The sequence below is a fragment of the Psittacula echo genome, assembly GCF_963264785.1.
Source record: "Psittacula echo genome assembly, chromosome: 1".
In the NCBI taxonomy this organism is placed as follows: Eukaryota; Metazoa; Chordata; class Aves; order Psittaciformes; family Psittacidae; genus Psittacula; species Psittacula echo.
The window spans coordinates 150,957,020-150,970,353 of record NC_137735.1 but is presented as its reverse complement, the minus strand read 5'-3'; the positions used below and the strand labels follow the sequence as shown (position 1 = coordinate 150,970,353).

General features: G+C 34.8%; 1 protein-coding gene across 1 annotated transcript in view; it reads right to left on the bottom strand.

Moving 5' to 3' along the window:
- Positions 1-303: 303 nt before the first annotated feature.
- The window catches only part of SLC16A7 (solute carrier family 16 member 7), a gene marked incomplete at its 3' end in the record, with an annotated part of 30,625 nt that continues 17,594 nt past the window's right edge, over positions 304-13,334 (bottom strand). The window contains exons 2-4 of the mRNA XM_080612957.1: positions 5,980-6,123; positions 3,598-4,410; positions 304-575 (exon numbers count right to left, since the gene is read on the bottom strand). Of these exons, the coding sequence (XP_080469083.1) occupies positions 304-575; positions 3,598-4,410; positions 5,980-6,123 (1,229 nt within the window). The remainder of the gene's footprint in view (positions 576-3,597; positions 4,411-5,979; positions 6,124-13,334) is intronic.

Genomic DNA, 13,334 nt, shown 5'->3' with positions numbered 1-13,334 from the left:
TCTGAAACAAAATCATTTGCTATTGGAAGACTATACAGTCTGGTTTACCTGACTCCTGATTGTCGAGAGTCATAGTGTCATGGACTTACTTGGAGGGAGCCACTACCTCTGTAATCTCAATTTTGTATCACTGAAATAAATAAACCGTAGATAGTAATTTAACTTAGAGTCTTGCCAATGGTGCAAAAATCTGTTCCCATACAATATTGCGACTGATCATTTTTACTACAAAACCTGGTCTGTGTCTGAAAGACATATTTCTAATTGAACTCATAAATGTTGCCTTCTGAGCTATATTGCAGATTAAATATTGGTTTCTCTCTCTGAAGGATCTTCAAGAGCTTTATCAGCAATCCTGGCAGCATCATCGCTCTCATTGTTTGTTAGTGGTTCTGCTTCCTTTGAGTCAGCATTCTTCTGTGCTTTCTGCTTCTCATCTTCTAACTTCTTTTCTTTTGCCAAAAGCCTGTAGTTAATGGTATTGCCAATGAATAACCAGATACTGGCCACGATCACAATCACTCCGCAGACAAAATACATGTACTGATATTCACCAGTAACATCCACTAACCAACCTGAAATACAAACACAAGGAGAAATACAGCCTTTAGAATAGCATACCTAATACAATCTATATATTTTCCTAGGAAAAATATCTATATATTGCTTAGCTTTGAAGTTGGAGCAGAAAAGCATTTTCAACATGTTCATATTTTTTAACATATACAGCAGAAAAGTCCAATGAAACCTCTATCAGTCAAGCTAACAACTGTTGGAATCTCTGACAGTGATAAAACATTGAAGAACAAAATAAAGCTTAATGAATAATGACAGTTTTTTAATTCTTTCATTTTCATTCTTTCATTGTCTTATTATTTTATTCCCCTCCTAATTTTGTTTCCTATTGTTTTGGAGTGACTGACATTCATGGAGGCTGCATATAGACAATAGGGTAAAAAGGTATGTGCCTTTTTAGGCTGCTGTCACAGTACATCAAATGCCTGCTTTTCATTTTTACTTTCCTGTGACTGGCGAAAGAGACAGAAAGGCTTGTCCCTTCAGCTATTATGCTTAACTGTTGAGTTTTATACTATGAAGCATGTACTTAAAACTCACATCCACACCTCTGAGATTAATTTGGTCATGACAAGGAAAATAAAATGTAACTGTTCTTTCACTTTATGAGCCATTCTTTCTAAATTTTCCCAAATCCCAAGTCAACATTTGCACGTATCCAAGCACTTAGCTCTGAACTCTGCTACACTATCATTGAAATTCACAGGATAACCTGTGCACTTCAATTTAGTATGTATTTAGATGCTTTTACTATGTTGAAGCCATAATACCAGCCTATTCACCTGATGCACATTTACGAGCCATCAAATTATTTTAGTCTTTATTTCAGAAGCCTAGTACTACAAAAAACTCAAATGGCACTGCAAGAGTACAATTCACCTATTAGTATAAATAGTACAATTCACTCTTTTTTATTGCTGCATAATCTCATAAAACTGATGATTAAAAATGAAATTCCGCATTAACATTACTTCAGCATAATATTTTAAAGAACATGAATTAATCAAAATTGGAATTTAGCTTTTCCATGTGTTCATCCCCTTTGTTGTCTCTATTTAATAAGATAAATCAATTATTCATACAGTTATAGCACAAATGTTTTTCAAAACTCCTGCAAAGCTAATATACTGAAAAATAAATAGTTGCAGAAGCTATTTCTCCATAAATATTATATTTAATGTCTTTAGAGTTAATATTAATATTGATTTCAGAACCTGACTGACAAGGCTGGACTCTAGTGGTCACAGGCTCAGTCCCCCCACTAGGTGGCATAGGAAGAGTCTGTGTGGGAGGAATATATTTTCTTCTACCATTGCCAAAATGAATTTGCATGTTAAAAGATGAGGGAAATATGGAATATCTTGAGGACTATTAGACTTTTAATTGAACAAATACTATTGTACTGAAGTGAGTGGAATTGTTTTGTCATATTTAAAATTTCACTCAACAATGCTATTTTCATAGAAATACTGACAGTAGTACTTAAAATACTTCAATATGTATAAATGGTTTTAGGCACACATAATCTTGTTGAATTCTGTAGCACTGTTTATGTGGATATAGTGTACATTCACCAGGCTGGCAATCATACTGTCTTTATATCTTCATATTTTTGGGCTTAGACTGCAACATATATTTAACCAATATGTTTCAGTAAGATCTGAACATCTATTTCTTTAGTCTCTTGTATCATTAGAAACCTTATGATCATAAAACTTACTAACAGCATTACTAAACAGTGGCTAAAAAGCTAGCAAACAGAAAATACATTAGATAAGATTCTTCATAAATTTGGTGCTAGAAACCAAAAGGTTATGAATATAGTTCAAGCTATGCACCTAGGCTCCTTTTAAGGCCCCCTTACACTCAAAAGAGAGAAACTGGCAACATTATAATCTTTCAGTCAGTTCACACTCTGAATTGGTTTACATGTATCTGCTGGCTATACAAAAAGTCTTAAAGACTGGCTGTGAAATGGCTGTGGTTTGAACTCATGCCAGTGTGAGTTACATGGTTACATGATGGAAACCCACTATGCATTCACCTTGCCTAGGCTGCTTAGCATGCCTTGTCCTTTCTGGTACCTCCCTGCTAGCGCTCCAGAAATGCCAGTCCTCTCTGTTTAGATTAATTAAAGTTGCAATTTTAAATTCAAGCAAGTGCTCCTCTAGCTGCCACTGGGTTACAGAAACTATAAGACACTCTGTGAGATATTCACAAAAACTGACCAGTGAATTTGACCAATTCATAGAATCATAGAAAGGTTAGGGTTGGAAAGGACCTTAAGATCATCTTGTTCCAAACCCCCTGTCATGGGCAGGGACATCTCACACTAAACCATGTCATCCAAGGCTCTGTCCAACCCGGCCCTGAACACTGCCAAGGATGGAGCATTCACAGCTTCCTTGGGCAACCCATTCCAGTGCCTCACCACCCTTACAGTAAAGAACTTCTTCCTTATATCCAGTCTAAACTTCCCCTGTTTAAGTTTTAACCCGTTACCCCGTGTCCTATCACTACAGTCCCTAATGAAGAGTCCCTCCCCAGCATCCTTATAAGCTCCCTTCAGGTACTGGAAGGCTGCTATGAGGTCTCCACGCAGCCTTCTCTTCTCCAGGCTAAGCAGCCCCAGCTTTCTTAGCCTAGCTTCATACGGGAGGTGCTAAGAACTATCTTGGCAAAGAGCAAAGTGGAACTGAATACATGTAAATCAAGACTGCAAATTCATCGCTATTGTGCTCTCATGAAAACATACGTTTATCACCTGGATTTAAGGACCAGTAGAGATATGCTCTTAATCTACCTATTGTACATGCATGCAATGCATCCCTTTAGATTCTCATGTGGATCTTCATCTGTAAAGCCCAGAAATAACTGATGCAGTGCACTGCTGCTACAATGCATTCCTAGTCACATTGAAAACATTAAATAATATTAGGAACAATGTTTATATTAATTCAATGCTAAATTGCAAGATTATGTTATAATGTCTGAAAAACTGGAATAAAAAAAGATTCTTACCTCCTAAAGGAGGGCCTATGAGCACAGGGCAACATTCCACTATGGTGACAAGTCCAACCGCACTGGAAAATCTGGCAGCCCCAACGAGGTCCATCAGGGTCTCAAAAAGAACGCTGCTAACCATTCCAAATGCAAACCCAAAAAATACAGCATATATCACCAAGCCAGTATAATTAGTTGCCAGAGGGCACAAGACATGACAGATGCCATTGTACAAGACAGCAAAACTAAAAAAGTACTGAATCTTTGGCCGGATAAACTTGGAGTTTGCTACTAGTCCCATTGAAGGCCTAGCAAACATGTCCACAAAGGCTAAGATAGATAGCAAAAAAGCAGCAGAATATTCATCAATTCCCTTGTGCTTTGCATAAGGAGCCAAGAATACTATTGGAGCAAAGAAGCCAATAAACATAATGACATTTCCTGACAAATAGATCAGAAACCCTCTGTGTTTGAAGAGGGACAGATCTAGATATTTATTCATAGTTTGCCAAAAAGACTTCTGGTTGTTTTTGTGCAAGGTAGAATCTCCTGTGCCTTTTTCAACATCTTTTTTCACAGGACGGACTGTTTTCGGTCCAACAGGTCTCATAAGAGACCCCGCTACACAGCAGTTCAAAAGAAGTCCTCCCAGAATGAGAAAGCTTCCTTTCCAGCCAAATGCATTAAAGAGGAATTGATTGAGAGGTGCCAATGTGCTCAGAAACACTGGACTTCCAGCCATGGCCAATCCATTAGCAATGGGACGCTTCTTATAGAAATACTTGCCAATCATGGTCAAGGCAGGCTGTAAGTTGAATGCTAAACCCAGACCTATACAAGACATAAAAGACAGTATTATTGCAGGTCATTCAGTGAAAAACATATCACACCTCTTTCAAGTTAATTTTAAAATGGCTAGTATCTAATCCAATGATTCCCAATGAAGACAGAAACCAACTAACATCAGAGAAAAAAAAATACAGTTTCATTGCTGTCTATGTGTGTTAATGCCAAGACTGTGTCATGATGGCATTCTGCCATTTCCCCCAGTAGCATTGGAATAGAAGCCAAAACTCCTTGTTGTGTTTCAGCAATTACAGAGACAGGGGAATCACAGAGTAATGATGGTATCAGGACCTTGACTCACCATTTATATTTACTAGGCTATAATGCAATTCTCTCTTGGCTCATTTCACAAAAGTTATTAAATGTCACCTCAGCTACGATAAACGCAGGGTGCATTTAAATGCATAAATCTCATTTTTTATTTCCAGCCCTGTTTATGCTAAAACTTTCAACCAAAATTAGAGCTCAAAATGTCTTATTATTTTTGGGCAAATACAGCTCCACTTCCTCAGATATGGAAGTCACTACCAAAAGTGGAAGAGGGTAGAGGACAACTATGGGAGCAGATCACTGATCCACATCAACTAAGGATATAACCGCTAGGTCTTCTCTCTGTATTAAGACATCTAGGCAATAAGGTCTAAGTAGCTGTGTATCTCCTGGGTGGCACAGAAATTTTTTTGTCTGACAGCCCCATTTGTGCATCCTGACTTTATTTTTTCAGTGGGTCCCAAGTTTATGATATAAAAAATAAAAGCTTTAAGAAATAATCACTGAACAAAGGACTCCTTTAGTTTCAACATAAAAAAAGTTTAGCTTGAATATACGAACAAGTATTATTCATTTATTACCTGCCAATTTTACCTCACTTGCCTTCCTTATTCTAAGGAGGAAGCTTAATAAAACCAAACCAAACAAAAACAAAATAACACAACTTTTGACAAGGAGGTTATTTAATTTACTGGCTTTATGATTGCCTTAGGCAATATCCAGGCCTATGATGGAGATTATAAGTCATTTTACTTGGAGGTTGACCCTGGGGGATTTTAAACAAAGATATTGATCTGAAACTTATTATACTTTTCTGTAAGAGTATATGTATGTACAAACCTACAGAAAGCTGGTACTAGCTCTTACATTTATACTAGAATTTTGACAGCTTCTGCCACCCTGTTTGAAGTGCACCATGATTGAAAGCTAGCAGAATGAATGTGAAATTCTATACAAATGACTATAATAAGTGCTGTCATGAGCCGATCAATTTTTATACCATAATTAGAGTGCAGTGTGGAAAGGTACATACATACAGCACTTATTGAATAAAATCATTAGTTGTTCCTAAAATATCTTAAGAAATAATTTAACATCATACCAGCTAATTTAATGGATTAGATAGTTAATGTAGGTGAAATTAACTGATCTTGCTACCTTCTTGGTTTGCAGTTGTACAATACCTTGCACAGTGGGTTCTTGATCAGTAAGGCTCATTGGCAAAACAGTATTAGAAATAACATATAACATAACATAACAGTACCTTTTAAACAGGACTCTTACCTCCAACAACACCAATACATAGATAAAGTTCCAGGACGCTATTGCAGAAAGAGGAAGCAATCATTCCAAATGAACACAGGATACCACCTGCTATCATCACAGGCCGGCTACCATACTTATTCACCAAAATGCTGCTTATGGGACCTGTCAGTAGACAGAAAATACATTAATAGGTTACAGGTAACTCCATCATACGTGTCTTTGCATTTAGGATGCATTGGAATGTTTTCCTCTTCCACCACAGCAAATGCTTAGCTATTTCTATGCCAATTTGTCTTACAAACACACTCTGCAAGTTTGCAGACAAATGAGTCTGGATGTGGATATACTGTCTCCATGACAATATAAATATTGGTTAGTCATGGAGATAGATAAAAAGATTAAAGACATCAGACAAGCAAGAGGGATTGTTACAGTTCAGAAGCAATCGATAGTGATACTGGTCAATGTTAAGTTTTGAATGTGCAAGAACTGAAGAATTTAAAGTATGAGACAGATATCAAAACTCCATAGAGCAGGTGGAATTTCCAGGCAAGCAAACTAATAACTGACCTTAACACTGTAGCACATCCTGGACCCCTAATTAAAACTACACATAGACTTAAAAATACAGTCAAATCAGAATGTAAATCTCTGGCACTTGAGACTTGTTTTCCTTCCTTCATCCAGAAAGGAGTGTTAATGGGCAGTAAGATAACTATAGGTTGTCTGGGAAAACACAAGATGTGGTTTAGCATAAAGACCTATGAACTTTGAAAATATTGCTACAGGTCCGATTTTCAGTTTCAGCTGCAATTCAATTTATGGTGTAATTACGTCCATACTAAACAAACACCTAGTGTGCAATTTAGCATGACATGCATTATATGTTTTTTAAACGACCGTGACTAGAATAGATGGTGTGATACATATCAAGATTAAGAGGTTGTCAAAGCTCTTTAGGTAAACCTGCAGGCCATCTGACTGCACTATATTTGGCCCAAACCATTACAAATAGTCTTGCTTTTACAATAACTAAACTTATCTATTTAAAAATAAAAGCCCCATAATAAAAAGAAATAAATTTCAAACTCATGATAAAACAGGCATCCAGCACGAAGTGGATGCCAAGCTCTGCACTTGATTTCACTGCAAATCATTCACTCTACTGGTAACAGTTTTAAGTCTCTCTTTTTATAAATATCTAAAGGAATAAATGACAGAAACTACATAATGTGAAAAAGCAAAATCCAACAAAATTTAAAAGTGTTTTTTTCATAGGTGCATTATTATTTTAGACTCCAGTGTCTGAATTACTTTAAATGTACTAAAGTATTATTATGGATACACTGTAAATGTTAATTACTACTTGCATATCAACAACAAAATTCTTAAGTATAAATAACCAACTAAATAACCAACTTTTAGCTTACTTCCTAATAGATTACACATATTGTGCTCTCACAACTATGCTGAAGCATAACTTCAGTCATGATTTTTTTGTTTATAGGGCTATGTCTGGACAATCAGTAGTTTGGCTCATGTTTGAATTAGAAAGAAAGCCCTTTTGAAATATGTGAAAAATACAAATACTTCCTCTGGGTGAAAAAAAAAGAAAAGCCAGCCTTTTAACTGGAACTCTCTATTTAACTCACAGCAAAATGGTACGTCCAAATATCAAGTATGATTTACATTTTTCTTGCGTAAATAAAATCTGCAGCAATTTTCTGGAAAAAAAAATAACTGCTAATAGCAGTGTTTCACTTCAAAGATATATTAAAAAACTAATTTTAAAAATTATTTTCAAGTTCTTTTTCCTGTAATGAGACAGATGTATTTACAAAACTGTAAATTAAAAATTTGATTTGTTAACATTACGATCTCCCCCCAGATTACTGCCATAATTAATCTTGCCTTGCTGTCATCTTACTTAAAATGTTCCTTTGCTGATCCTTAGGAAAATCTGTAGGAAGAGGCATCATAGCAAGGAAATATTTTACCATACTATTTACTATTTACCATACTATTCACTACAGGGAGCATCACAGATTATACCTTTACATAAACACTTCAGTTATAATGTATATAGATCTGTTAGCAATCTGTTACTTTTCTTATTAAGCAAAGGCAGAGTGAAAAGCCAAAAGGATAGGTGTGAGACCAAATTAAAAAGGAGAGATAAATCCACACACGACAAACTATCAAGTGTTGGAAAGAGCGGAATGGCATTACAAATAGTGTTGTGCAATATTGCTATATTGTTAGTATTTTAAATAAAATTATGGATCAAAAAGACAGCACTGCACAACACTGACAAAGTTTTTCAACCATAATCAGAGACAAAGATGAGCTTTGCTGCAATATCAGCCCAAAATACTATTGGCTATAATATTAATATTCTTTAATACTGTTCCATCAATTCTTTCTTCCTTCTCTCGTAGGACAGGAAAATGAGACAGATTTTTGTTCATTTAGGGGTTTGGGGAAGAGATCTGTTTTTACTGTTTGGTTGCATTTTGGGGGGGTTGATCAGAAATAGCAAGCTTCCCTCTCCTTTGAGGAAAATAATTTTGCAGATAGTTCCTTATCAAGAACAAGAAAACTGTACCTCTGCAGATCTTAACTGTGGCAATTAAGCCAGGACTATAAATTATAGCTTTTCAGATCAAATAATGTAATGTTAGCCTCGCCTTCAAGACCTGTTAACTGAGGTGAAATGAAATACAGATGTATTAATTTAGGTATGCAGTGGATGAAGACACCAGAGGAAAGACAACGTTGTCTGATGGGTTTGAGCTCTATACTTTCAAATTACCTAAATCTGGAAAGTATTACGAATTTTAAATTCCTTCAAACATAGTATTTTCTTTGAGATGTTTTCCTTAGTTAATGATGTGTATTTAACACTAGAGCAAAATTTAATTTTGGGGTTTCTTTTAGTACATTCCAGTATTATGATTTAAAAATTATGCATGTGGAAATATTAATTATTCTATAAGCCATAAAGTTAGCTCAAGCTTACTCCCTAAGTTATCTAGGAACCATTCCATCTGATGAGCAGGTTAAACATTTTATTGTGACATCTGTGTGTATACTTGGTTTTGGAGTTTCATAAAATGATGCATATTCATACTTTAATGTATATGAACCTAAATAAATTACGGCTGTTTGCCTGCCATCATATGTTTTACAGCCATGCACAAATTTAATTTCCCATCTAACAGCTTCTACAGTTATTAAGCAATGCTCACATGCCAGCATGTATCTATATTCCTTGCTTTTTTCTGGTTTGTTTTTTTTTTTTTTTCTTTTAGCAAAAGGAAGATTAAGCTGTTCAAGTACTGTAGCACTGCCAAAATCATGCTATACATTAATGCATGTTAATGCACTAAAGGACTGCTGGATCTCTGAATCTACTTTCCCAAAGCCTAAAGTAACTATGTAACAGCTGTTAAGTCAGGAAGCCCATAAGAATATTTACTCTGATCTCTCCCTTAGCACCTACAAACTATCAGCCTCAAAGGCCTATACACTCCCTAAACCAAATTTAAAACCATTATCATAATATGCTAACAGTCTCCTGGCTGTATTTTTGTTTTATATCTTCTGTTTCAGGCAAATGACCAGATTGTGAAAAGGAATGACAGCAACTGTAACCAGTGCCGCTGAAGAAGAATTTCAGGAAGGGCTGTGGAGCAGGACACAAATACTTAAGACAAGAAAAAAAAAAAAAAAAAAGCAGCTTTTCACATTCTTAGTCATATGTTAAAGGGAAGATGGTAAAAGTCATTTCTCTGCCTGAACCAGAGACTGGCTTATGCATCTGCGAGCTGTTTATGATGTTTTATAAAAAGCCTATAATAATGTGACACCCATATTCTGTTATGATGGCTCAGCAGAACATTCACTTGCGTATGTGTATTGTGCAAAATGTGAGGGCGAAGCTGCTTTCACTGGTCTTCAGTGAATACCAAGACCTCTTGGAAGAATTATATTGTTTACAAATTAGATTAATTATTTCTAATAAGAACTAAGGTAGCAATAATCCATATTTTCCTCTCTCTTGCAAGTTTAACTTTTCTATCAGTATTTAAATCTTCCTTCTTCTGGTAAGTCATACTATTGTAAATGGAAAGCAATAAAAAACCCATGTAATTGAATTATAAGTAATTTAAAAAGCAAATGTTTGAAGAAATAATCACCTTTTCCCCTTAAAAGAGGGTTATTGTGCTAATATAGTTTAAACATAACTTGAACATTAAAGTTTCCTTTTAAAGAAATGTACTGCTTGCCGTTTTTGTGGAAATGAATAGAGGTTCAAACTATTCACTATAAATTTAATACTTTTTCTCATATACTTACATTTTCAGAGATATACACATCTATCCATTTATTTGCTTTTTCCAACCATAAGAAAATACATACTTCAAAAAATGATCTGACTCTGGAGACAATGCAACAACTTTATATCTAATATCTCTAAAAGCTGAAAGGATGCAAACCAAATAATAATATTTCCATTTCATAATACCTTGAGGTAATAGTACAGGCATATCAGTTTTAAGTCCATGAAATAGAATAAAGGAAGATTTATTTGGCATAAAATCTATATCTTGCTCAGCTCTCAGGTAGAATAACATTTATAAGTCCAAATGTATTAGGTACACTCCATTAATTTGTAAGAGGAAGAGAAACAATGACACCAGAATTCTTGCTGCTTTTCTATTTTTCATCTTTTTTTTTTTTCCTTCCAAAGTGGAAAAAAAAAACAAACCAAAATTACTTTAGAAAGTCCTTCCATAAATAGACAGTACTTTCTGTGAGTGATCAAAAACCGTTCTGCAACTTAAATGTATAATAACTAGTCAGAATGGTTACAATAGTAGTGATTGGTTAATAGCAGTATCAAGCTGCCATAATTTTCTTGTACATTCTTAATGTGCCATTATGTCCATAATGAGGTCATTTTTGGGTCTATTCTATAGTTATATTCACTGTAGGGATGAAAATTTCTTCCAAAAATATATAATCCAGGTTTTAGTATTTAATTTATTTGTCCTGGTTCGATTTCTCACTGCTATAATACAGTGATGTAATTAAAGATCATCCACATTTGTAATTTGTTTCACATACAGCCAGTGAATTTATACCTTTTATATTGCTGCCTGCATTATTTTCAGTACAGAACTTGAGATGAACCTTTCTGATATAAAGGGTAATTTTTTAAGCATATATTGACAATGTCCTACAGTGTTCATAGTGTCATTGATCCAAAGCTACCTCAAATGACTCAGTTTGAACGATATGACATTTATTTAAATAAAGTGAATTGCTGAAAGAAGTTGAAAATAAATGCAATAATAGTATTTCAAGTTGCACTAATGCAATACTGTAGATAGCATCCTGTCAAGTCTAGTGATTTAAACACAAGTATATTTTCAGCCATCTGCTCTGCAGAGTCAATGCAGCAATTTTTCTGGTCTAGCTTTTTTTTTAGTTGTGTTTCCTATACAGCTAGAAAAGCCCGAGGAAATCCAATAATTCAATAATTAACTTTAGGATAAACTACTTGCTAATATCAGTCAGAATTTTCTTTTCCTTTTTTTTTTTTTTTTTTGTTTGTTTTAAATTTATCTTACTTTTTATACATATTTTATTTATTTATTTATTTATTTACTAAATCTACTTCCAGGAGCTGATTTGCTTTGTTTGGCAAAGAATCCCCAATATTTTGCTAAGGTAGAGCCCTATCTTTCACTTTAAAACAATTCCTTTAACCACAAAGACTTTAAGCAATTGTTAGTACTGCTATTGGAATATCATTTCTGCTATCCAGAGGAAAAGAAACCCAAAATTGATTCTGATCATGTATAGAACCTGTTCATTAAGTTGGAAAACACTTTAAAGTTATGCTGCTTTTTTTCAAGTTGGACTAAGTCAAAATACTGTGTGTTCTGTGACAGTCTTACATCTAGTTCAGAAACCTTTGGCTAAATACTTCCAGTACTCTTGGACAGGCATTTAGAGAAGGCAGAGTGAAAAAAAAAATATCAATGAATTTAAAACATATTAAAATGCCATTCCACTGATTTTCTGTTAGATTCTTTATCACACTTCTGGGAATAGCAACCTGTGATTTTGACACATTCTGTGTGTTTGTGTAACAGCAGTGAATGTAACATAGCTCAACAATCATTGGAAAGCTTTCTCTGTAGCTCTTCTGTGCATTTGGCAGTAATTTTTTCCATTTCATATAACATTTACAACTGGCTGCAATGCTTCCATAAACCTAGATGATATAGTAACCTTGAGAGAAAGTAAAGAAAAAAAAATGCTCTTACAATAAATATCACCAAAAAGAAATTGCTAACATTGAGCTAGGGTCACTAAAATATGAGTTAAGATAGCTCAGGAGCTGAAAGCACAGAATTTTGGGGAGTAAGCAGACAGTCATTCAACCATCCATCACACTTTGCTCACCACTTCCCCTCCTCTAACTACATTTCCTCAGTCTCATTGCCATGAATGCATACATTCTCACTTGTGTCCTGAAGGACCCTTGAATTCTATTAAGTTTTTATCTTTTGATTATTGATGAGGATTAATTTGACCTTCAGATATTCCTTAGGACTTCTGTAAGAAATACATTAAGAATGTGTTTGGCAGTCCGTAGGCAACTGACTGATGGTAGAGTGCCTCACGGGTTCCTTCATGGCTCCTCCTCCCAAAAGGTTATATGTGACAATTTTGAACTGATGCACACAAGTCAGGAACACATATGTCTGGCTGCAAATATTAGCTGAATATTTTCCGGAATTATTCAGAAGAAAAAATGTAAGTGAGCAGTGGTGCTGGTGCTTGCTTTAAATGTATCGCTTTTACATGGAAATTACAGATTCTTGATCTGTTTTGGTATTTTGGATATTTTTTTTTTTTCCCCAGTGACACATAAGAAACATGACCCAAGGGTAGTAAGCATTTTGATTAAAGCTGTTGTTTGGCTTACAGGACTTTTTCTTGTTTGCTAGGGTGGAAGAGTGTGTGGAGTTATGGACCATGTAATTTAGAAAACATCTTCAAGTTAGCAAATTACTCCCTATCTATGAATTTTAAAAAGTTGGAAAATTGCCCAGTTTTTAGGAGTAGCCACGCTGGTTATTATTTACATGGACACATATCAATGGTTTATATTAACTATCTTTTGCATGCTCTGCTACAGAATTTTTCTCATGAAAGACTAAAACACTTCATCACAAAGCAGAAGACTTTCAAATGATTTATGACATTTCTTTTGAAATTAGCAATAAGAAATTTCATAATATGTAATAGGAAATGAGTGTAATTCTATGAGCTGCTAACAGTCAGCAGTTTTCAGA